General features: G+C 61.5%; 4 protein-coding genes across 6 annotated transcripts in view; 1 reads left to right on the plus strand and 3 right to left on the minus strand.

Moving 5' to 3' along the window:
• Positions 1-35: 35 nt before the first annotated feature.
• On the minus strand, positions 36-7,995 carry VPS33B (VPS33B late endosome and lysosome associated). Of its 3 annotated transcripts, none has more exons than XM_074156514.1 (23): positions 7,608-7,995; positions 7,369-7,449; positions 7,225-7,286; positions 6,954-7,003; positions 6,568-6,635; positions 6,291-6,336; positions 5,861-5,955; positions 5,379-5,483; positions 4,825-4,921; positions 4,550-4,627; positions 4,238-4,311; positions 3,772-3,858; positions 3,596-3,686; positions 3,357-3,431; positions 2,278-2,342; positions 2,131-2,185; positions 1,997-2,043; positions 1,619-1,751; positions 1,314-1,387; positions 727-828; positions 520-595; positions 327-443; positions 36-159 (listed from the first exon to the last, which is right to left on the minus strand). In XM_074156514.1, the coding sequence occupies exons 1-23, from the start codon at positions 7,701-7,703 to the stop codon at positions 80-82; spliced, it is 1,854 nt and encodes a 617-aa protein (XP_074012615.1). In that variant the 5' UTR covers positions 7,704-7,995; the 3' UTR covers positions 36-79. The 3 variants fall into 3 exon arrangements, with proteins under 3 accessions (XP_074012615.1, XP_074012613.1, XP_074012614.1); XM_074156512.1 differs by having other exon boundaries at positions 7,225-7,283; positions 7,608-7,703; XM_074156513.1 differs by lacking the exon at positions 7,369-7,449 and having other exon boundaries at positions 7,608-7,703.
• Positions 7,808-9,430, minus strand: HDDC3 (HD domain containing 3). Its single transcript, XM_074156515.1, has 4 exons — positions 9,318-9,430; positions 8,797-8,852; positions 8,462-8,702; positions 7,808-8,017 (listed from the first exon to the last, which is right to left on the minus strand). The coding sequence occupies exons 1-4, from the start codon at positions 9,427-9,429 to the stop codon at positions 7,875-7,877; spliced, it is 552 nt and encodes a 183-aa protein (XP_074012616.1). The 5' UTR covers position 9,430; the 3' UTR covers positions 7,808-7,874.
• A 403-nt stretch (positions 9,431-9,833) lies between these two features.
• TTLL13 (tubulin tyrosine ligase like 13) lies at positions 9,834-23,046 on the minus strand. Its single transcript, XM_074156353.1, has 14 exons — positions 22,944-23,046; positions 21,586-21,704; positions 20,546-20,676; positions 19,001-19,157; positions 18,602-18,745; positions 17,417-17,502; positions 17,053-17,278; positions 16,364-16,548; positions 15,330-15,518; positions 14,681-14,864; positions 14,160-14,357; positions 11,304-11,673; positions 10,440-10,631; positions 9,834-9,919 (listed from the first exon to the last, which is right to left on the minus strand). The coding sequence occupies exons 2-14, from the start codon at positions 21,604-21,606 to the stop codon at positions 9,834-9,836; spliced, it is 2,169 nt and encodes a 722-aa protein (XP_074012454.1). The 5' UTR covers positions 21,607-21,704; positions 22,944-23,046.
• The window catches only part of IDH2 (isocitrate dehydrogenase (NADP(+)) 2), an 8,890-nt gene continuing 4,664 nt past the window's right edge, over positions 19,614-23,839 (plus strand). Inside the window, exon 1 of the mRNA XM_074156355.1 lies at positions 19,614-19,635. The gene's annotated coding sequence lies outside the window, so the exon portion shown is untranslated. The remainder of the gene's footprint in view (positions 19,636-23,839) is intronic.

The raw sequence follows: 23,839 nt of genomic DNA on the forward strand, positions 1-23,839 counted from the left end.
GCCCCCGCGCCAGGCCGAGCCGAGCCGAGCCGGGTGGGTGCCAGCAGAGATGTTTATTGGCTCGGTGTTTGTCCCAGCCTCACGCCTTGGCCTCGATCATGGCTTCCATCATGCGGGCGCTGTTGGTGATGGCCGTGGTCAGGAAGATGAACTTGCACCCTAGGCGGGGGAGAGGCGATGCCAGCGCCGTGGGGCAGCGCCGGCGCTCCCGGCCCGGGGCAGGGCTGCTCCCGGGATGGCGGCACCCCCTTCCCAGGGGTCGGCCACCGCCGGCACCGAGCGCGGCCATGGAGCCCCCCGGCTCCTGCCCCCCCGGCGGCTCCTACCTCGCTCCTTCCCCAGGAACCGCAGAGCCGCCATCTCGGAGAAGGTGCAGCCCCCCAGGAAGACGGCGAGGACGACGCGCTGGGACTCCCAGGCGGGGTTGTCCTCCACGGCGCTGTCTGGAGGGGGCAGAGCCGTGTCGAACCCCCCCCATCCCGAGGCCCCCCCCGCCCCCCGCCCAGCCCCTGGCCCTACCTGAGACCGAAAACTCGTTGCCGTTGAGCAGCCGCACCACCTCCTCCAGGCCCAGCCAGCCCCGGCGCTCCAGCACCTGAGGGACGGGGCAGGGGCTCGGGCTCGGGCCTGGCAGGAGCCCCAGCCCCGGGTGAGGGACCCCGCCAGACACCCTGGAGGGGCACAGGGGGACACGCGGGGTGGAGGGACACCGATGGGTGGCCTCACCTGCTCGATGATCTTGCAGCTCAGGGGGACGTAGGCCCCGCTGAACACGTAAGCCATGTCCCGAGGCATTTTCAGGTCGTACTCTCCGTCCACTCGGGGGATCTGCAGAGACGAGCGAGACGCCGGGTACGGGACCAGCCTGCGCAGGGCTTCACCGGCCCCCCCGGAGCTGCAGGCGGAGCGGGAGGGAAACTCAGACTAAGCCTCTGTCCCCACCCCCTGCCCTGCCACCCCCTGCCCAAATGGGCAGCCCAGGCGGGCATCGGAGGGACAGGGACAGACATGTCACCTCTCTCCTGGACAGAGGCCAAAGAGCAGCCCCCCCAGCACCAGCCCTGGAGCGGGGCTGCAGCGCTCACAGGGGGCAAGGCAAGCCCTGGCCCCCACCCAGCGTCAGGGCAGACCGGGAAGCCCACAGTGACCCCCCCCCCCCCCGTCCATGGGAGAAGCCCCTCTGCCGCCTGGAGCAGCAGCAGCAGCTCTGTCCCCGTGCAGTGCGTGTCCCTGGAGGGCAAGGAACAGGCACAGACTGACCAGGGCTCTTCTGGCACCAGCAGGCACCAGCCAGCAGCCCCACCAGGACATACCAACCCCAGCTTCTTGCTTATGGCTCGAAAATTGCTCTTCCTGGCCAGAGAATTAAACGCATCCGTGATCTTTCCTGGAAAACAAGACAAGGAGAAAGAGCTGGGAGCCTCTGGACTGGAGGATGCACAGAGCTGGTCTCTAGAAGAGAACTGGCGGCGGTGCCTGCCGGCCCCGCTGCCCCTGTTTGCACCCGCAGAGCCCACCTTCCCCAGGAGCTTCCAGCCAGCCCTGAAGCAGCAGCTCCTGGGGGGACAGGTCTCTGCCCCAGGGCTCCCCGGGAACTCGGGTGGCAGAGGGCCCTCACCTGCGGCACGGTCCGTCACCAGCTTGCTGACTTTGCTCTCCACAGCAGTCAGGGTCTCTCCAGCCGACTGCTCGGTCAGCAGCCCCACGCGCTTGAGGTTGTGGAAGGTCAGCAAGTGCTCGGGCCCGTAGCTCTGGGGAAGGGGGCAGCCCGATCAGCCCCGAGCCCCAGCTCGAGCATGGGGAGGCTGCTTACAACAGCCCCACAGGCAAAGGGCCGAGCTCGGGGCTGGTGTGGAGCCCGTGGAGGCAGCGGCTGCCCTGCAGGGACAGCCTGGGCATCCCTGGGGAGTGCTGCTGCTGGTGGCAAGGAGCTGGCAGGGAGGGGAAGCCCTGTCCCATGCAACACGTGCTCTGCCCCGAGCTCCCAGACACTCGCCTGCAGGTACTGGGTTTTCAGGGAGCGGTAGTCCTTGGGGATGAGACCTGTGGGGAGCAGCAGGGTGAGCTCTGCCCCGAGGCTGGAAGGCCCCGGTGCCCCCCATCCCTGCCCAGCGCAGGCAGACTCCTCACCGTTCTCCGTGATGGACAGGAGGCACATCAGGCGCAGGCTCTCGGTGGGGGACACCTGGGTGGGGGTGGGCAGTGAGCACCTGCAGCCCCCGCAGCGGGACAGGGAGGGCCCAAGCAGCCCGTGTCCCCTGCCTAGGGGGGTCTCACCTGCCGGTCAATGTGCTCCTCTATGAAGCTGGTGCTCTCACGGATGTCGAAGCCCTCCAGCAGAGCTGCAGAGGCGGAAGAGGTAGTGTTACTTCACCCACCCCCAGGGCTCTCAGCGAGCTGGGGTCCGGGCTCAGCCTCCCTCCCTGAGCCCCAGGGATCAGGGCAGCCTTGCCATGCTGGGCCCCCCACCCCACCACGCACCATCCCGCTCAGGATGACACTTGATCCTATGTAGGACCCCAAGACCCACCCCAATTCAAACTGTCTGGAAGGACTGTGGTCACGCAGGGGGCACCCAGGCCTGGGACAAGTGAAAGGAGGGTGTAGCCAGGGGGGGTCGGCCTCGTCTCCCAAGGAATAGGCGATGGGACAAGAGGAAACAGCCTCAAGTTGTGCCAGGGGAGGTTTAGGATGGGTATTAGGAAAAATTTCTTCACTGAAAGGGTTGTCAAGCCTTGAAAGAGGCCGCCCTGGGGAATGGTGGAGTCGCCATCCCTGGAGGGATTTAAGACCTGTAGAAATAGTGCCCAGCAATGTTTTTTGTCAGTGTGAGGCTGGTGGTTGGACTAGATGATCTGAAAGGTCCATTCCAACCCAGACAACTCTAGGATTCTGTAAGTGAGGCCATGAGTAAGGGACGACTCGTAATTTCTCCTGAACAAAGCAGCCTGAAAAGACTTTAAATGCAAGGCCTTGAGCAGGCCTTTTGCTCAAGGAACCGATAAAGCTGACACCTCCCTGTCTCTTCTGAGAAAAGAAGCTGGCACCTGAACAACCAGCTTTAAAGAAACACAACAGCCCCTTTTTGCCTCCTGTGAAGCACGAGCTGTTTCTCCAAAAGACGCTGTGCCCAGTGTTGAGCTTTGCCTCATTATCTGTGAAATGCAAATTAAAGTTCACACCCCTGCGTATGCTAATGAAGATCATCGAGCACATGCTAAACATGTATGGCTACAGCTCTCATAGCCACAGATTTGTCAATCTGAGTACCCCCCCTCTTTTCTGAGTGGGAAGTGACACCGTGGGTCGGAGTAGAGGGCAGGGGAGTGAGGACTGGGACGGGGAACAGCACTCACAATGTTCAGCCTTGATCATCTCCTGGAAGTCCTGCTTGGTTTTCTTTTTCATGATGGACTCACAGGCACCAATATCTGCATAACCAAGAGAGACAGCCGCTTTGGAGGAGTAACAGGCTCTGCATATCGCTTGTGCCCCCCAGCTGGGGACCAGCAGGGCCCTTCCACCCCCGGTAGCCCAGGCAGCCGCTGCAGTGGCCAAGGGCCTCTCCCTCTCCAGTCCCAGTCCCAGCTCCTACGCAGGCTCAGCAGGCGATGCTCCTGCTTTAGTCCCTTCAGCTCCTGGGAGACAAAGTTCTTCATCTGCTTGATGTCCATGCCCCGGCGCCGCTGCAGAAGGAAGAGCATGTGGGGAGGTGACCCAGCTGTGGAGGGACAGCACCGTGGGGGTCCCGCAGGCCAGGGTGATGCTCACGTCGTACTGTGCCTGCAGGTTACGTGACTTCTGGCTCAGGAAGCCAAACACGCTGGAGAAGTGCTCGTTCCGAATCTGGTTGAAGACCTGCAGAGAGCAGCGCAGCAGGGGGTGCCGGGCCAGCCGCAGCCCCCAGCACCGCAGCACCCGGAGCTGGCGCTTGCCCACAGCCCCAACAGCAGCGAGAGAGGGTGGTTTCCCCACCGGGGAGGCCAGTGCCCCCAAACCCCGACCAGCCGGCACAAGGGACTCTGCTGGTTACAGGAGCCGAGCTGCACCTGCAGACCATGTCTCTCCCGTCTCTTTGTCCTGACCCATCCCAACCCGTGCCCCCAGACCCCGCAGCACCCGGACGGTCCCTGCTCGGGCTTACAGGAGGAAAAGCCCCACTCAGCCCCTCCTGATGTCACCTGGGCACGGAGCACAGGGGGACCTGCTTCCCCCAAAGCACCTGGGCAGGACTCACTTTGTCCTGGGCGTTCAGCAGCACCTTAATGCTCTTGTCAGAAGAGGTGACATCTGGCCCAAAATCCACACTCCCTGCAAGGAAGGACAGAGAGCTGCTTTGCTCCAGCACTAGTGACATCCTGGCAAAAGGCAGTGGAGAGAGGCGATGCCTGCCCAGCCGCTCGGTCAGACCAGCCTCCAGGGGCACCCCACACCGGGACTGTCCCCGTGGGGAACAGCTTTGGCTGCAGCCCTGGGTCTGACGATGCCAGGCACAAACCCCGGGGACTCGGAGCCCTGCGCCGCCCCGTCGCCTCCCCTGGCGACCTACCGCACTTGATGCGGAAGGTGTCGTCCACCAGCCCCTCGTACACCACCTGGGAGCACAGCGCCGTCACGTAGTCAGTGTCTGCAACGAGAGCCGGTGCCTGGGCTGCCCTCCTGCCCCTCGTCCTCACCGCCTGACCCCGGCCCCTGCAGCCACCCCACACCTCCCACCGCTACCACAGGCTCTCCCTGACCCTTCGCCAGGAGATCCTTCTCCTAGCAAGGTGATGGCCCAAACTGGGCCAGCTCTCGCCTGCTGCCCACCTCACTCCAGCCTACCTCTGTCCATGAGGAAGATGTTCCCAATCTCAGGCTTCCTGCCCTGGCTGTCGCCCTCGCTCTCTTCCTCCAGGTCCCGCCACAGCTCGTAGCTCATCTGTGACGGGCAGAGTGTGCCAGGGCCCGGGGGAACAGCACCAGGGCCTGCAGCCTGCCCTGGCACCAGCCCCTGGGTGCCCACCACCCCCCAGCCAGGGCATGGGAAAAAGCCACCCACGGGCACAACCGGCATCAGCAGGCCTGGGGCTCACCGACCGAGGCTGGGCACAAACATGTCCCCCTCCAGGGCACAGGGTGGCCTGCAACACCCCAATGAGCAGCAGATGCTGTGGCGGATCCCCCTGCCCAACCTCAGCACAGGCAGGATGGCAGCGCCCCCCGCAACCTGCCGAGCCCCCCTGAGCTGCCTGGAGAGAGGCAGCAGCGCGGGGCCACCTCTACAGCAACGTCGTGCCACGTGGCTGAGGGTGTTTGACTCCCTGTGAGCTGTACCCCTTTCGGGGACCAGAGAGGCTTCCCCAGGCACCGTCCGACCCCAGCACCATGGCCCATACCTTGGCACACCTGCCAATCCCATAGACCTTGCCGAAGGGTCCGTACAGGGAGTTCAGTAACTGCAGGGCTCGAGCGATGGAGTTGATCCAGCGGTGATCTCCCTCCTGCAGGGACCACAAGAGGTCAGGGAGCGGGTCAGGGTCTGGGCGGGCTGGCTGGGAAACGACCGCCACGTCAGGGGACCCAGGAGATGGAGAGGGGATGGAGCAGGCCCTGGGCTCGGCGCTTCCAGGAGGACACGCACAGGAACGTGCCGGGGTGCCCCGAAGCTGCTCGGGAGGGAACAGAGGGGCCAGCACAGGGGGGCTGCGTGTGGAGGAGGGGAAGCATCACACCCTGTCAGAGCAGCCACCTCAGGCAAAAGCCACCCCAGGACAGCGAGGGCTGAGGGGACAGAGCAGGATGTCACTCATCAGCTCTCTGAACAAAGCTCTTGGTGCCACCCTGCAGGGCAGCGTCCCGGCACCATCGTCCCACTGACCAAGAAGTAGTCGCGGAAGAACTCGGGCAGCTCCATGCTGATGATGTCTTCATCCAACGGGAGCAGGTAGAAGGACCATTCGTCACAGGTGACATCTGAGTTTGGGACAGGGAAAAGCGACAGTTACCCAGCTCTCAGCAGAAACAGCCCCAAGAATCACGGCAGCCCCGCAAACAGGGGTGTGGGGAGCAGAGAGATAGGGGATTCCACAGGGAATGGTGGCAGGAGGGTCTCTCCTCCCAGAAGACAGGAGAGCGGTGCCGATGCTGCGGGCAGCCAGGCTGGAGGGAACCTGCGCTTCCTGCCCACGCTCCTGTCCCTGCCAGCACAGGGATCCCATACTGGGATTCAACTGAGCTTCTGCAGCATCGGAGCTACCGCGAGCCAGACGTCAGGGAGGGGAAGGGGCAGGCACCACAGCCCCACTCACCACCAAAGACTCCCTCTTCCTCCAGCACCATCTCGCAGGCATAAAACTGGAAGAGGAGGAGAGACCCTCAGGGCCCGGCCGGGCTCTGAGTGGGCAGGGAAAGCTATGGCGGTGGGGGGACCAGCTCATTCCCAGGCATCACAATGTTTGGTTTTAATTAAACGCTTCTGGGTTAGAAACGAAGAACTTCTGGTGTCCATAGAAGGGGTGGAAGGCACCAAGGCTGGGCAGACGCAGAGCAACGGGGTAACGGGCAGCAGAGCACGGTCAGACTGACCTTTTGGGGGCTGAAGATAATCTTGTACTTCCTGCTCCTCCCCGACATCTTGTCAGCGTTGACAATGTCTGTGGACAAAAACCACGTAGACCCTGCCCAACCCCTGAACTGGCGCAACTCCTCTTGTCTGATGGGGGTCCCACATCACATGGGACCCAAAACAGCTCTGGCAGAGAGAAAAACCCCGGGGGCAGGGCCCGCCTGCCAAGGCTGTGGCCTCCCCAGGAGCCCTTCTCAAGCCCACTCAGCCCTGAGCACCGACCCTCAGCCCAGGCAGCGCTGGAGGCTCCCCCAGAGGCAGCTGCACCTCGAGCCTCAGCACGGGGCTGAGGCATCACCCCCCAACAGCGGGTGACAGAGAGCTGCCCCGCGGCCGCCCCACTCACCAGCGATGTACCGCATCGTCCTGATCCGCGGCCGGACGAGGAAGCAGAACCTGTGGTCACAGAGGGGAGCGAGTGGCCCTTGTGCCCGGCCCTTCCCCAGCCCCGTTCCCTCGGCAGCTCTGCCCCAGGACCCGTCCGGTCCAGCCGAGCGAAATCCAGAGCTGGCAGCGGGAAAAGGCTCCTGCCTGCCCCCCTGCCTGCCCCGCCAACCCCTTTGGCCCGGCCACAGGCCAGGCGGGCAGCCCGGGTGCCGCGGGGGCGGGGGACTCACTGGTCGCTGCTGCTGAGGGCCGGCCGGCTCTCCACCTTGTACAGCTTGTCCACCTCGTGCTGCTGCGGGGAGAGGCCGGGGCGTGGGTGGGCAGCGCGGGCAGCACCGGCAGCGGGCGGCCGCCCGCCCCCGCCCCCGCGGTACCTTCAGGATGGAGACGTTGGCGATGCGGTCCAGGGGGCTCATCAGGTCGGCCTCGATGAACAGGTCCTTCTTCCCGGGCAGCTGAGGGCAGGCGGGGCGTGGGGCCAGCGCCCCACCGGCTGCCCCTCGGGGCCGAGCCCCCTCCCCTGCCGGTACCGGGCTCCCCCGCCCCTCCCGCCCCCGCTGCGAGACCCCTCCGGGCCCGGCCTCCCGCCGCCCCCCCCGGGCCGCCCCCGGACCTGCTCCAGCAGGTAGATGAGCTGGTCCCGCGCCAGCCGCTTCAGGATACCGAAGTCGGGCGCCTCGGGCGCATCGCGGCGGCCGGCGAAGGCCATGGCGAGGAGAGACCCCGGAACGCCCGGGCGCGGCCGCGGCCCCGGCGGAACCCCGCGCCGGAAGTGCCCTGCGCCATGGCAACGCGGGGAGGCGGGACGCCGCTCAGCTCTGCGCACGTTTATTGGCCACCGCGCCGCACGCCCGCCCCTCCCGCTCCCCGGCGGCGCCGGTCACGGTGCCGGTGCCGGGTCCAGGCCGCGCTCCTCGAACAGCCGCCGCAGCGCCGCCTCCAGCGGGGGGCTCGTCCCGCGCAGCCCCGCCACCACCTGCGCCGCCCACCGGAAGTACTCCTGCACGCGCTGCGACGTCCACCCTGCGGGGACGGGCCTGCGTCACGTCCGGCCGTGGCCGAGCGGCGGCGGGGGGGGGGGGGGCGGGGAGCGGCGGAAGACAGGCGGGAGGCTCTGCCGCACCGACCCGACCCGGCCGCGCTCGGGCAGCCCGGGGCCGGGAACAGGCCGTCTCCGGGCACTGCGGCCCCGACGGTGCCCTCCCTCCCCGCCCCCCCTCCCCCGACTGGAAGCCGCTCCTCGAGCCCCGGCCGGGACCGGGGCCCCGCTCCTCCGGCACGGGCGGCCCCTCCCGACACAGTGGTTCCCGCCTCCCGCCCCGGGCCGGGACCGAGGGCTCGTCCGCCCCGCGGCGTCGCGGAGGGGGCAGGGAGCGGCCCCGGGCAGCCCCGCCGTGCCGGGGGGAGGGTGCCGGGGGGAGGGTGCCGGGGGGGTGTCAGCCCCCGGTGGCGGGGGCAGGGCGGTACCTGTCGGGGTGCAGCGGTTGAGGTCCCGCAGGTTGTGCAGCTTGTCCGCCAGCTTCACCAGCTTGGCCCGCGGGCTGCTGCCGCCGGCGCGCTCGATCTGCAGCCGCTTTCGCTCCATCTTGGGCAGCGTCTTGTCGTCCGTCACCTCCTCCACCACCCGCCGCACCTCGGCCCCGAACCGCTCCTCCAGCTCCGAGAAGGTGGTGTCCGTGTCCTCCACCGTGTCGTGCAGGAGGGCGGCCTGGCACCAGGAGGGGACAGTGGGGGGGTCCGGGGCCGGGCCTTGCCGCGGCGAGGGGGCGGCGGGGGGGGGGGGGGCACGTGCCCTCCGTTACCTGCAGCACCACCGTGTCGGTCACGCCGGCCTCCTGGGCCAGAATCCTGGCTACCCCTGCGGCGCAGAGCAGAGAGTGGGGAGGGGGCACCGTCCCGGGGAAGGGCAACAGCGTGGGGGGAGCCCACAGCCGAACATGGGGCTGGGGCAGGGGAGGGAAGGGGGTCTGGGCGGGGGGGGGTCTGCCTCTCGGGGGTGGGCAGTGCCCGGGGGGCTCACAGCCCGGTCGGGCGGCAGGGACGGGGCTCGGGAGAGGGGACCCGGCTCTCTCCAGGGGCCGGAGCGGAGGGCTCCGGGGCAGAAGGGGGCTCCCGGAGGCGGGCAGCGCTCTGGCGCAGGGGGGGTCCAGGGGAATCCCGGGGGCAGGCAGCGCCCCGGGGCTGGAAGGGGCTCCCGGAATCCGGCGGCGCTCCGGGTCAGAGGAAGGGTCCCCGGGGGCACACGGTGTCCCGGCAGCGGGAGGCGGGTGCCGGGGCTCTCCCGAAGGCGGCCGGGGGTACGGGTGCCGGAGGGGCTCCGCACCGATGGGGTGGTTGATGAAGGGGGTGCCCTCGGGGTCCTTCCGCCGCTGCCCTTTGTGTTTCTCGGCCGCGAAAGCCACCGCCTCCAGCAGCGCCGCCGCCTCCGAGCCCATGGCCGCCGGCGGAAGCAGCGCGGCGGAGGCGGGTCCCGTCCAGCCGTTTATTGCGCGCCGGGCCCCGGCCCGCCCCAGCCCCGCGGCAGCCGGTACAGCAGCGTGCCGTCGGGGGCGCGCACCTCGCAGCCAGCACCCGGTGTCGGTGCGGCGCTCAGCGCTCTCTCGTCCTGCCGCTGGCGGCGGCGCGGCGGGGGGCAGCCCCGGCTCCGCAGCACCCGCCGCACCACGTCGGTGCTGACTCCGAAGCCCTGGGCCAGGCGCTCCGGCGGCCACTCCTCGGGCAGCTCCTGCCGCAGGAACCTGCGGGGCACGGTCACGGTCACCGGGGCTCGGCCCTTCCCCGGTCCGCCCCCCCCCGCCCAGCCCCGCCGCTCACCGCATCTGCTCCATCGCCTGCCAGGTCAGGGTCCGCTCGGGGGCGCCGCGCCCCCCGCCCAGCTCCCGCCGCAGCCGCTGCAGCCGCACCGCCGTCCGCCGCCGCCGCGCCCTGCGGGGAGAGACGTGAGCGCCCCGGCCCCGCTCCCGGCCCCGGCCCCGGCCCCGCCGCCCCGCACCTCTCGGCCTCCTCCAGCTCCGGGTCCGGCGGCTCCGGGTCCCCGGGCCACGCCGCCGCCGCCCGCCGCGGGGTCCCGGCCAGGAGCGCGGCCGCTCGCAGCCCGCGCCGCAGCAGCGCCGCCATGGCCGGCAACCGGGACACGGGAACCGGGCGGGGCCGGCGGCGGGGCGGCCCCGGCGGGGGGCGGAGGGGATGTCGCGGGGCCCCGGTGGGGTCTCGGCCCCGATGGGCGGGAGGGACCGCGGCGGGAGAGGAAGGCGCAACCTCCCGGGGTCCCAGTCGGCGCCGGGGGCTGCGGGCGCCAGCGGAGGTGAAGCTGCCCGGGGTGGGATCGTGCGGGGGCCCGGACTCCGGTCGGGGGGTGCAGACCCTCCCTGCCCAGCAGCCGCGGTTGTTCAGTGAGCACGCACCGGAGGAAGGCCGAGCGTGGGTGTCCCCTCTGTCACCTTACCTGTGCTCTTCAGGCTGTGGTGGGGGACGCTGGCACAGTGCGGGACACCCGTGTGCTGCACGTGGGCGGCGGAGGCCACGGGGCGCGCCTGGATGGTGACAGGGATGAAGATGCCATCGCCTGTGCCTCTCCCCACGCTGGCTGGGGACACTGGGTGACCGCTGCCTGTCCAGGACAGCCTGCCAGCTTCACCTGGAAGAGCACAGGCAGACATGGGGGGCAGGCAGACACCCGCAGCTCTGTGGGTCACTGCTGCCCTCCGTGATGGTGTTTCTGCCCTGTGATGCCCTGGCAGACCCCCCCGCCCGCCCCAGCTCCCCCCGGCTCCTGAGGCTGCAAAGGGCTGGAGCCGATGTCAGGCAGGGTGAAGGTGTGGGTGGTGGGACCGTGGTGCAGCTCCGTGGGCAGGTGGGGCCGTGGGAAATCAGGAGCATCCTGGTGGGAGCAAGGCCTGAGAAGGGGCTGGGGGACACACTGCATCACCAAGTGTCTCCTCGGCATTTCCCACAGCTAACGCTCCCCTTTGGCTCTCCCCTCTGCTGCTCTTCTGACCCTACTCTCAAGTACTTTGGGGCTTCTCATGCTCCCCCAGCCCAGCCCATCAACCCTCGGTCCTGGGAAATCACCCACTTTCTTCCTTGCCCCTGCCAATGGGATACTATCGGCCTCAGGCAGCGACTTCCAGCAGTCAACGGTCCCCCGAGTCCCCTCCACAAGGTCTGAGCACCCCAGGGACTCAGAGCTCCATCCAGCCCCCCCTCTCCTCCCACCCCGCAGGCCCAGGAAGATCCACAGCTCTGGCTCACTGACTTGAGCCTCCATGACGCGGACACTCAGAGCCAAAGGAAGGGAACGTGTACTCACAGCCTTCAGCCTTGTTCCCGGCGCCGGGGAGCCGCTGGCCTCTCACCTGCAGCCCCTTAGGTTGGGTGCAGGGCTGGGGAACCGCCACCGTCCCCGCTGCCTGGCTGCGCAGCCAGCCCGTGTCCTGCGCCCAGGGGCCCTGCTGTGCCGTGGGCTGCTTACGGTGAGGGATGCTCTGGCCTCGAACCAAGAGGTTGCCCGCGGCGGTGGGGTCTGAGCCCAGGCTGGCCAGCAGCTCAGCAGCGGCTCTGGGCTTGTGCACGAAGGGCTGTCCCGAAGGCTGGGCTGCACCTCCCAGCAGAGAGAGGGGGATGAGCGTCATTAAGCGGTGGGTGTCCTGGGCCCTGAGCACATCCCAGAGGAACTGCGGCTGGAAGGAAAGAAAGCAGCTACGGCTTAGCTCTGGAGACGGGCAAGAGACAGGAAGGAAAAGTCTTCTCTAGTTCTCTACAGGTGCTCGCTAAAGTGTGGCCCTGTGCTTTCTCCCCAGGCACGCCACGCTCGCCATCCCAGATTCAAATCCTCTGTGGGGTCATGGCAGCTGCCTGCACCAGCGCTGAGACTCCCGTCCTCTGCCTGTAACACTAGGCTGAGCTGGAGCGGGGTTTGTGGAAAAAAAATGCCAGAGTGAGCTGGGAAGACTCAGTGATGAAGGATCTGACCCACCCCCTGATAACCCTTTGCTGCTGAAAAAATTATCCAGATTTTAGGCACAATTTGGGTTTCAGGTTCTGTTCTGCTGTTTGTGGTAGAGGAAAAGGCAGCTACCGTCAGTTCTTACAGATCAAATCCCTTCTTCGACTTCTTTTGTTAAATTAAATGGCTAGGAGTAGGAGGCCTTTCTGGAAGCAGACGGTGTCACTGGAAGTGGCTGTGGACCTTGCAAGGTTTTTCATTAATTGCAGGTCCAGAACTAGCCCTTTCCCGACACAGCAGGTGACAGCCACCGACTGTGCTCCAGAACAGCTCCTGTAGCCTAATGGAGCCCACAGGCAACAGACTGCGGGCTTCCTCCTCCTCTGGTTTTAGACCTGGTTTGGGAATCGGTGTGGTAGCCAAGACTCGGTTCTAAACAACCACGTGGATCTCCTGGCACAATCCTCTGCGAAGCCCAGCTTCCTTCAGCTGTGTGCCCTGGGACGGCCTGGGAGGTGGCAGCAGCAGCGCTGACACCGTGCTCCTGCAGAGTGAGGGTGATTCTGAAGAGGGAGCCCCAGACCGAGGGCTGAGCCCTGCAGGGTTTTAGGCAGATGCACTAACTCATCACCTTCCCCGAGTGGGGAATGGTCTGATGTAGAAGGCAGGATGACTACGGAGAGGCACTGTTCACAGTGCAGAATTCACTTAAAGGCTTTTTTTTTTTTTTTTTCCCCCCCGACATCCCTACACTTCCCCTCAGTCCCCTTTGCTGTGCGCTTCTTTACCACGGAGCGCAGCAGTGCTCCCAGCCTGCCCGGGAATTCATTCCTCCAGCCAGGAGAATCATAGAATCATTCAGGTTGGAAAAGACCCTTGGGATCATCGAGTCCAACCATCAATCCCACTGTACAAAGTTCTCCCCTACACCATATCCCCCAACACCACATCTAAATGACTCTTAAACATATTCAGGGATGGTGACTCAACCACCTCCCTGGGCAGCCTATTCCAGTATCTGACCACTCTTTCGGTGAAGAATTGTTTCCTAATGTCCAGTCTAAACCTACCCTGTTGCACCTTGGAGCCGTTCCCTCTCATTCTGTCGCTAATTACCTGTGAGAAGAGACCAGCACCAACCTCTCTACAGTGTCCTTTCAAGTAGTTGTGATGAGGTCTCCCCTCAGTCTCCTCTTCCTCATACTAAACAGTCCCAGCTCCTTCAACTGCTCCTCATAGGATTTGTTTTCCAGGCCCTTCACCAGCTTTGTTGCCCTCCTCTGCACCCGCTCCAGCACCTCGACATCTCTCTTGGATTGAGGTGCCCAAAACTGGACACAATACTCCAGGTGTGGCCTCACCAGTGCCGAGTACAGGGGCACAATCACCTCCCTACTCCTGCTGATCACACTATTTCTAATACAAGCCAGGATGCCGTTGGCTTTCGTGGCCACCTGGGCACACTGCCGGCTCATATTCAGCCGCTTGTCAATTAGAACCCCCGGGTCCTTTTCTTCCAGGCAGCTCCAGCCACACTTCCCCAAGCCTGTACTGATGCATGGGGTTGTTGTGGCTCAAGTGCAGGACCTGGCACTTGGCCTTGTTGAAGCTCATACCGTTAACGTTGGCCCATCGATCCAATCTATCCAAGTCTCTCTGTAGAGCCTCCCTGTCCTCACGCAGATCAACACTCCCGCTTAACTTGGTGTCATCTGCGAACTTACATATGATACACTCTGTGTCCTTATCAAGATCATCAATAAAGATGTTAAACAGGAATGGTCCCAACACTGAGCCCTGAGGAACACCACTTGTGACCGGCTGCCAGCTGGATGTAACTCCATTGACCACCACTCTTTGGGACCGTCCATCCAGCCAGTGCTTGATCCAGCAGAATCCCACTGAGCAACCCCTCACATTAAGCTGTGTGCTGGGGACAGCAGCCCCCAAAAGGCAACGTCATGGTCTGTTCTTTGGAACAGTGGGGAGAGGGGTCTTTGGAGAAGGGTGCTGGGGGGCTCTGTGCCAGTCGGCACACCCTGAAATGGACAACGTCAGTAGCTGCATGAAAACCCAGAGCCCCAGGCGCTACGATGGATCTCATTTAACTGAGCCACACCAGAGATGCTCAATGCCCGAGATTCATTTCTCACAATCCTCCCGCAACCGGCTGTCTGCTGGGTCGGCCTGGCCAGGCGGATCCGAGCGCTCTTCAGTTACCTGGCTGCTGGAGAGAACAGCGTAGGGTCCCTGGGGGTCAGCTGGTCTGTTGGCGGCGTGGAGCAGCTGGGAGAGCTGGTCTATGATGCCCAGGCCCCGGATAAGGTTCTCACGCTGCAGAAGAGCATCTACTCTTTTCTTCTCCTCGTTTTCCACGATATCCTGGGGTTGCATAGAGTCATACTGCATGCGCTGCATCTTAGGAAAGACAGACCTGAGTTACAGCACAGTCACAGCCCTGGTAACGCACAAGAGAGACGAGGCCTCCGTGTCCTGAAGAGAATTACAGACTTGGGAGTGGAGTGGGACGAAGATCCCAGTGGGAGCCACATCAGGGAAGGGTCAACACTGGTCCTTGCGAGAACCTCCCAGCACAAGCTGTCAGCTCTCTGGGCTCCATGAAGGGGAGTCCAGCCTCGTAGTTGTGTTCCCTGGGGGACACCTACAGCCCAGCACTGTTCCCAGAGCCACGTTACGGCCTTTGAGGGCCCCATGGACAACCACTGATGGGAGCAAGGTACCTTTCTATCCCACATCCTGGTGCTTCTATAGGTGAGGCGGGTTGTAGGAGCTGTGCCTTTATTACAGATCTGGGATTTCTCCCCAGCTGACTCTCCAGGCAGGTCTTCTTTCCTCTCCGTTTTCTGCTTCCTGGTAATAGCTTTCACCTTTTCTTTTTTCAGGCGAATTTCCTCCAGCTGATGCCTGCCATGGAACAACAGTCTTGGTCACTCGTTCAGTAAGAGGCATAATAACAAAAGGCTATTACAAAGCCTTCAATTCCAGGACATTTTATTGCAGTCAGAAGTTCTGTAGTGAAGAGACCATAATAAAAGTGTGCCAAGATGGGCCAGGAGTGCTTTTAAAACAGACTCTCACTGCGATAAGAAATGCCCTTGAATTAGGCTGTGCCTGCCAGAAGGGTGGAGGGCACCTGCACCATGGTGCCTCTGGAGCCCAAAAGTCAATGGAATATTGCATTTTTAAAGGTACCTGCAAAAGGAATTTGCTTTGCTGTGGTGCCGTAGCACATGCAGCCGCCCCCCCCTCCAGCTCCCACCAGCTCACGTACATCCCTCAAGCAGCAGAGTCCTCCCCAGGGAGGGATGAGAAGCGAGCGGACTCTGTGCCACCCCTGCGAGGAGCCGGCTTCCCGCAGGAGCAGCCTACCTGGCACACTCCTCCCGTGCCTTCGATGACACCGTTTCATGGAAGAGGGAGCCGCTCTGCTTGAAAAATGGCTCATACTTCTCTGTTCCACACGCCGGGTAGATGCGCTGGTAACCGCCCAGGTGGGAGTCCTCGTACTTCTGCGCCTGGGACAGCCAGGCAGCCTGGCTACTCTCCAAGCCCTCGCGTCTGCAAACGGGGGGAAAGCATGGGGAGCTGCCCTAGGAGGCTCCAGGGGCTGTCCTGGCTGAGGGACAAGGGCCTCGCTGGCACTCCCCCCCATCTTTCCCCGTTTGGGAGCCTGTTTAATGTGGATGCACTGCAGGGGACCAAAGCAACCCATGCTTCTCCATCCTCCACCTGTGCTGGTGAAGTGTTCACAGATCTCTTCCCTACTGCCCAGGCTCACACCCTGTCCTTTTCACCCAACTAACCTAGTTACCAGAGAAGTTCAGTTAAGATGTGCCTATTCCAGGAGTATCTGCCACCCTGCCTGCTGCCAGGAGCTCTCCTCGCTCAGGGGAGCTGGGAGCAGCCGAGGCTGAGGGACATGCAGAGCTCAGAGCTGACACGCTCCGCATCTCCAGCCCGGAGTCATCTCAGGTCACTAATTGAAACGGGAGCTGGAGGGAGCTCCTGTCTCGCCCTGTGTGGCAGGAAAACCCGGGCAGCTGGCTCATCACAGCCTCGAGAGGCCATGTGGATTAATTAATCATGAAAGGACATGCAGACAGAGAATGGGGGGAAAACTCAATCCTGGGAAAGGAACCCTGATGTGACAAGGAGGCGCAGCCCGATGGGGATGACTCCGTACAGGGTCCAGAGGACCAGGCACCTCAGATCTCCAGTGCCCAGACACAAGCCCTGGCTTTACCTGCAGGATGCAGATGGCTTGGGTGATCTCTCCTCAGAGGTCATGTGGTGCCATGGCCTCTAGGAGCTTAAATTTGGAGAGAGAGCCTTGGCTTAACCCGGCTCCACCATGCCCCATCTTTTCTCCCTAGGGACTGCAGCACTATGGGGAGGAGCAGTACCTGGATGCACGGAAAGCCTGATGGCCCTGCAGAAGACGCTCCTTTGCCCACTGTTTGTCTTCCTCCAGCACCCTCCTTTTGTCACAGGCATCCACATTTATCAGCTTGATGGTGTCACAGAGCAGAGCGTCCTTCACCTCGCAGTCCAGGCGAGAGTCCGTGGTGAAGCTGGGAGAGTGGTTCACCTGCCAAAACAAGCAGCTAATCCCACCCAGCATCTCCCCGCGGCCCCAGTCTGCCCCACCACACACCGCCCACGGATGTTGCCCCCTCTAACAGCCACAGAAAGCAGGACGCTGCGGGCAGTGGCAGGTTCTGTCCTGCAGTGTAATGCCCGCAAGCGCTGCAGGTCACTCAGACCCACACCCCGCAGGATGACAGCTGTGGGGCAGAAATCACAGACTCAGGAGGCTGTTAGAGGGCAAGGAGACCTTCAGGAAACTCTCTGCTGTTAGAGAGGGTGTACAGGGAATGGGCTCTTGGGTCCTGAACTTGCCTCCCCTACAGCAGGTTGTTTGGCTACTTGTCTTCATAGCCTGATTAATTTTGCAAATGAGGTGGCCCTTTTTAATCAAACGTGTTCTGTTCATCCCCCCACCCCTTGTTCTGGAGCCTCCCCTAGATGAGCCAGCTCTCGGATATCTGCTGCTTCCAGAGGTGCTTCAGCACAGCAGAGACTCCCTCCTCACCTCTAGCAGCCACGGCTTCAACCTTCTGTCCAGCAAAATATCAAAGCCCAGTATCTCAAAGCAGGCACAGCCAGTGGTGTGGTTCGGGAAGCAGCTTTGGTAATTGTGCTTCACAACAGGGTGAGCTGAAATAAGAGTCTTTATAATAATATCTTCAATATCTTCCCAGAGTTTTGTGGTGTTGTAGCTGTTATCCATCATCCAGGCATTCAGGGTGGAGAGTTTCCTGCGTGGAGGACAGGAGATGGTAAGAGCTGACCTGTGACACCATGTTTGCCCCGAGAAAGATGGAAGTAAAGTGTCCCAAATGCAGCTTTCCTGCAGGCTGTGCACAGGGTGTTGCGGTACCTGGACAGGACAATACCTCTTACTGCCCATCGTGTCATCCTGGACGAAGTTCTCATTACGTTTGTTGATAGCATAATTGGTCAAATGCATGCAGATATCACCCTGAGGGAGGAACCACAAGAGACTTTAATTTACTCCTAACCACAGAGCGTAAACAGAAACAGCCCTATTAGCACTAATCCAGCCACCAGCTTCGCCCGCTCCTCTCTCTTCGCTGTGTGGTGACCTGCAGCAAGGAGTGATTCGTGCTGGTGTTCCCTCTTCAGCCAGGTGTTAGAGCTACCAGAGCTCTGCCCCCCCACCTCTCTCCTCCTCTCTGGGGGCCAGCAGAGGGGTCAGCTCCACAAATGCCATTCCAGCCGCAGCCTCACCACTAAACAAGGGGCTCCTCAGGACAGGAGCTGCAGCAAATTTCTGCAGATTCTTCCTCTTCTTTTATTCACCCAGAGCAGGAGACCTCTCCAAGACACGCATGTATGGGCGGGAAGGAGGGCACATGCAGCTCTGGGAGAAGTGGGCAGACAGCCGAAACCTGGGGTATCTCTCAGGGTATCAGCCCATGATGGTAGCACAGCCATCCAACACCACAGTCCACCTGCTGGGATCTTACAGGTTACAGACCTCTGCTTGGAGATGGGCACGGCCAGACCCTGCCCCTTGCCTTCCCAGTTCTCCTCCCTGTCTCTCCCAGTACCACCAGATAATCCCCAGGTCCCACTTTTCCACCTGAAGCACAGGCAGACAAGGAACTGTACAGACTTGAGAACGCTCATAAAGGCAAGAAGCAGTAGGAGTGTTGCCCAGAAGTGCCATGGGGTCTCTGTCCTTGCAGGTTTCCAACACCTGACGGGGTGAAACCCCAAGAAACCAGATCTGAATTTACTGTTGACCCAGTTTTGAGCAGAAGGTTGGACTCAAGACCTTTCAAGGTTCCTTCCAAGCGACACAACTCCATGATTCTGCGATAACACAGTAAACAGCCCAAACCTGGGGCCTGAGAGTAGATCTACTGCAGGCACTCCTGAAATGCCTCCTGTGAAGAGGAGGTACAGAGGGAGGGGAGAACAGGAGAGGAGAGAGCTGGGTCCCATGAGACCCACCAGCCCCTGCCTTTTCAGGGTCTGGAATGCCGCTGTGACAAATTGGGAACTAAAACCTACAGGTACTATACGAGTGGTTTTGGAAACTTCCCTTTTTTTACCAGGTTTCTGCTGCTGGGGTCGATGTACCTCATGGTGGCAAACCGGGCCAGACCCTCCTTGTAGACAAAAATCCTCAGCGGGTCACAAGACGTGACCAGCACATAGATACGCATGTCGAATTTAAAGCCGTCAATCAGGAAAGGCTGTGAGGAAAAAACAAAAAGGCAGGAGCAAGCATGAGATAAAGAAACATGGCTAGGCATGCGGCTGGCTCTTCGCGGTTGGCTGCTCCACCTGCACGGCTTGTGTTCCTCCTCGGCAGCGAGGAGAAAGGCAGGCTTTCGCCATGCCACCCCTGTGCCCCTGGAAGAAGACGTGGGGCACAGGACACAAGGAGGATGCTGGAAGAGCTGGGAGGCTGCAATCCTCCACCTGCATTTCAAGACTGTCCCCGTTACCTTAGCGATGTACTGCTGACAGATCATATGCTCTCCGTGTTTGATCTCCTCTGGATTGCGTGTGATGAAGATGCCTCTTCCCTGGCAGCCGCTGTCAGGCTTGCAGATGAACGTTCTGTTTTTCCTCGCGCGCCTGTAGGCCTGGAAGTCTCCGTAGCTGTGAAAGGAAGGGGTGACTGTTAAAAGCCGCAGAAAAACAGCTCCTGAACTCTCTCGCAACAGCGAGGTACCGCAGCTGTGGTGCTGGGGGCCAGTACAGCCCAAACTCCTGCAGCAGAGGAACAGTACAGCTATTCCCGACCTACATCAGTTACACATTAGTCCTTGTGTGGCCAAAGCTCTCCTGGTTCCACTTTCTACTTGCACACATCTCCATCTCCACCAGGAGGTTCATAGGAAGGGGTGACCTCTGTGCATTTTGGCTCTGCTGCCACAGAGAGAGCAGGAGAAAACAAGCAAGCCCTGGCTACAGAGGAGGAGGGAGTCACAAGTCTCTGCATCCCCTTTCACGCCAGCCCACCAGCAAGCGGGCAGGAAGCCACGGCCAAGCATTCTGCGCAGGGCACAGGGGATCACGAGCTCAGCTCCCCTGTCTTGTTACGTGGCTGATCTTCAGGAGCGACTCCAGCGGGAGTGTGGTGCTGTGAAGAGTCCAGCCCATGTGCCAATTGATTATTTTGCTGTAGATGAAGAAGCACTGTCACTCTGGTGGGCACCGCATTTAGGGAAAGAGAGAGGCAAACAGGAAAAATCCAAGAAAACGGTGCAAAGAGCAGTCAGAGGCCAGGAAATTCAGCCTGGAAAGAAAGATGAGAGAACCAGGTCCATCTTCTCCAGAAATGGGAAAAACCAAGTGGACACATGGCAACAGCCTTCCTGGACACGACACACTATTAGCAAAACACAGCAAAACACCATTCTCCAAGGCCAGTGCAAACGAGAGAATACTAAAGTGCTGATGTTTCAACAAAGAAGGACAGATATTAAGAAAATCATTCTAACTGTGAGGATAGTGCAGCTACAGAGTAGGTGACGGGAGCCCTACTTTGAGGTTTTCAGGAAACAGTAAGAATAAAATCTGTCTAAGAATGGGTATCTTGTCATCCTTACGACCACCCAAAGTGCTCTTTGGTCTCTTTCAGCCAGGTTTCTATCATGGCTTGCCTGTATACGATCAAAAAAGGCAGGCCTTCTGTCCCAAAGCTTGAGTAATTTGGTGATGGTTTACAGACCCACACTTCCCGCTTGCCCACTGCCCCTGCGCTTTCTGGATCTCCCCAGGTTTAGCCCCCCAGCATGCAGCCTGCCCGGCAGCGAGACACATTGCAGAGGACACCATCCCACGGGCTAATTCCATCTAACAGGAATTAAAGATGTGTGAAACTAAAAACACGTGTCACCCCCCCCCCATTCAGTTCCAGGGAAGGTCACGAAGGCCCAGAGCAAGACACGAGATCTCAGAGAGGTCCCCCCCATCCCAGCCCTGGCTCCCCACTTCCTAATTCTGTAGCCCTGTTCTCGGCTGCATTAACGCCCATCACTCACTCAGCTGGCAGGCACCAAGTACGGGGAAATATATTGTACTCCTTGGGGAAGAGTCTGAGCATGCGGTTAAGGTTGCGAGCCAATAAGTCCTTACGGCAGATCTCTATCATGCCTGGAAAATGGTTGATTTTCTGAAAGAGGTGCAGACGAGAAACAGAATCAGGACAGGAAGAGCAGGGCTGCTTCTCGAGACCCGAGGAAAGCCTTGAGGAAAGCCCGGGTGCTGGGAAACCAGCATGCAGAACGGGAAACAGGGCCTGTAGTTGCCTTGACCGTCTGCTGAGGGACAGGATTACGCTACAACTGCTTTATCTGAACTTCACCCGCGTGATTTATCTGCTCGTTCCATCGCCGCCCTGAGGCTCTCCCTCCCTGGAATATCACAGCGCCAGGAAGGGAGCCGTTTGTCATCAAGAACCATTTATTTCACGCTACGTTAAAGGGGTTGGCAGCTTTCCAGTTCACACTACTCTCTGCCAAAGTGCTGCTGATTGCACTCTACCAGCGACGGAACAGAAGCAGAGGGGAGACCTTCTCTCTCTCTACAACTCCCTGAAAGGAGGGTGTAGCCAGGGGGAGGGTCGGTCTCTTCTCCCAAGGAACAGGCAATGGGACAAGAGGAAACGGCCTCAAGTTGCGCCAGGGGAGGTTCAGATCGGATATTAGGAACAATTTTGACACTGAAAGAGTTATTAAGCCTTGAAATGGGCTGCCCAGGGAAGTGGTTGAGGCACCATCCCAGGAGCTATTTAAAAGACAGGTTGACATAGTGCTTAGAGACATGGTTTAGTGATGGTTTTTATCAGAGTTAGGTTGGTGGTTGGACTAGATGATCTTAAAGGTCCCTTCCAACCCGGACAATTCTGTGATTCTAAAGGCTTGTGAACCTGCACCCTCTGGAACCGATGCAGAGCATGGGGCATGGATGCTCATTCGGACACTTCTGGTTTGTTCTGCAACACATTGTCCCACTCGCGGCCCCCTCTCACCCTCCCTCCTGAGCTCTTCTTGCCGGGCAGCCTGGACATGGGGGTATTTACCTGAAACCGCTTCATTTTCATGACACGCTCCAGGGAGACTGAGTAGTCCGTCCAATATACTGTCCACTCCTCGTTTTCTCCCGCTTCCTTCAGCCCGCAGTACCGTGCCGCCCGCCGCACTGCACCAAAGCGTATGACAAGGGGCTGAGGACACAGGTACTAGCGACTGCTCAATCCCCAGAGTAATCTGGGATGGAGCGTGAAACAAACCTCTCCAGGCTGCAACTCCACTCTGAGGTGCAAGGTATTGGCAGGACCCTTCCAGGAGGCGTCAGAAACACAAGCTTTACCCCACAAAACTGCCCCCAGCCTCTAGCTGCAGGTACAGGGAGCTACCAGCCCCCTAAGTCCACCTGCCTTGGGGTCCCAGAGCACCTTCTGGACTACAGCAGGCTTGAATCCGCCGTGGGTCTGATGCCACATGGGCAGATACAAGTCTTCTGAAGGTATTTCGTTTCATCTTCCAAATCAAAAGCTACCTGGCAGCAGAACACAGGAGCTCTGGAGCAGAAGGTCGCTGCTGGGATGGCTTGTGTTAGTCCCAGTTCTGAATTTGGCCTTTCATGGGACGGGGGAGGCGATGAAGGTCAGTGCATGCTAGGAACCGTCGCAAAATGGGTCTGGTTCCTGTGGCGCCTGTGCTACCACACCACCTCCTGCTGCGGGTCCCCATCCACCGCCCATCACCAAACTGTCCCAGCATGGCCCTGGGCCCAACACGCAGTGCCCATCCCTCTGGATAAAAACTGCATTCCTTGCGCAACTGACCTTCAGCAGCACACATGTGGTTGCACTGCTAATATAATCATTAGCAAATTGGCTAATAACATCCACCAAAAGCGAGGAGTCTGTTCTTTTTAAGGTACAGTTTGTGGCAGCAAAGCAGAGCAAGACAGGAGAGGGGAAAAGCTCCCTGGAGCACGTCACCGGAGATGGATGGCACAGGGAGAGGTTCCGGGTACCGACTCAGCCCGTTCCATCACTGGCTTTACGCTACACAGTTGACAGCTCTCATGTCATCTCCCCAAGCATTGTAACTGGCCCTAAGTAGCCCCTTCTCACCAATTTTAGCAGATATATGGCAAATGCACACCTAAGGGGGGGGTTAAGGTCTTGCACTGCTGTTGCACGTTTTGTTTCTCTTCAAACCAGAGGGTAACTCAGTCCAAACTGTGACAAACTCCGTTCTTTTCGCAGGGGCCCAAGTCGAAGTCGCTTGCAACCAATAAATACATAAGCCAAAAGTGACTCTGCAGTATAAATGGGGCACCAGTGCTCCTCCCTGGCTGTGCGGACACCCACGCAGCTTGTCGCAGCGGGCTGAGCCGAAGGGACACCCTGCAGCCCCTGGGACTTACCGCTCTCGTACTTGCAGCTGGTCAGGTTGATGGAGGGAACGCTGGAATGGAGAGAGACGACAGAAGAGCTGCTCAGCGAGGAACTGGGGCCCGGGCACCGGCGGGAGGGAGGGGGACAAGGGGGCTCCCGGGGCCAAGGGGGCTCCCACACACGGGCCGACAGCTCGCACTCCGCAGGGCTAACGGGCAAGTCTGATGCGGAGCCACCGTGGGCTCAGCAAGCCCTGAGGGGCACGGCAGAGGGGGTCCTGAACCCGGGGCCGTCCTTGGACGTGTCGTGCTTGGGATTATTGGGATAATTTAAGGGAAAGAGCGTTTATTTTCCGATTCAGAAAGTCCTTGGAAAGGGGGCGGAGGTGGGGTGGGCCCGGCTGGGCATCGCCCCTGGGCCAGGAGCAGGCCCGGGAACACGAGCCCGGCGGCGAGGAGGGCAGGGGGGGCCGGGCCCGCGGGCTGAGGGCAGACAGACATGCAGGCGGACAGACAGACCCCCCCCCGGGGCTGGCGGGATACGGGCACAACGGCCCGGGAGGGCGCGGGAGCGGCGGGGACGTGCCGGGGAGGGAAGGGGGGGGGGCGGCGCGGCCTGCTGGGCCCGCCTCCCGCCCCGCACTCGCCTGCGCTTCCTCCGCCTCTTCCGCGGCTCGGGGCCGGGGGAGCCGCCGGGAGCAGCGGGTTGGGGCGGGGGGGGCCGCCTCCCCGCCCGGAGGGTCTCCCGGGACCGGCAGCCCCCCGCCACCGCCGCCGCCCACGTCCATGGCGCCCGCTGCCGGGAGGGGAAGGGGGGGGGGGGGGGGGGGGGGCGGGGGGCGCAGCGGCGTTCCCATGGTGACGGGGAGGGGGGCGGGGCCACGGCCGTGGCCCCGCCCCCCTCCCCGTCACCATGGGAACGCCGC

This window comes from Numenius arquata, chromosome 11 (genome assembly GCF_964106895.1).
Source record: "Numenius arquata chromosome 11, bNumArq3.hap1.1, whole genome shotgun sequence".
NCBI lineage: Eukaryota > Metazoa > Chordata > Aves > Charadriiformes > Scolopacidae > Numenius > Numenius arquata.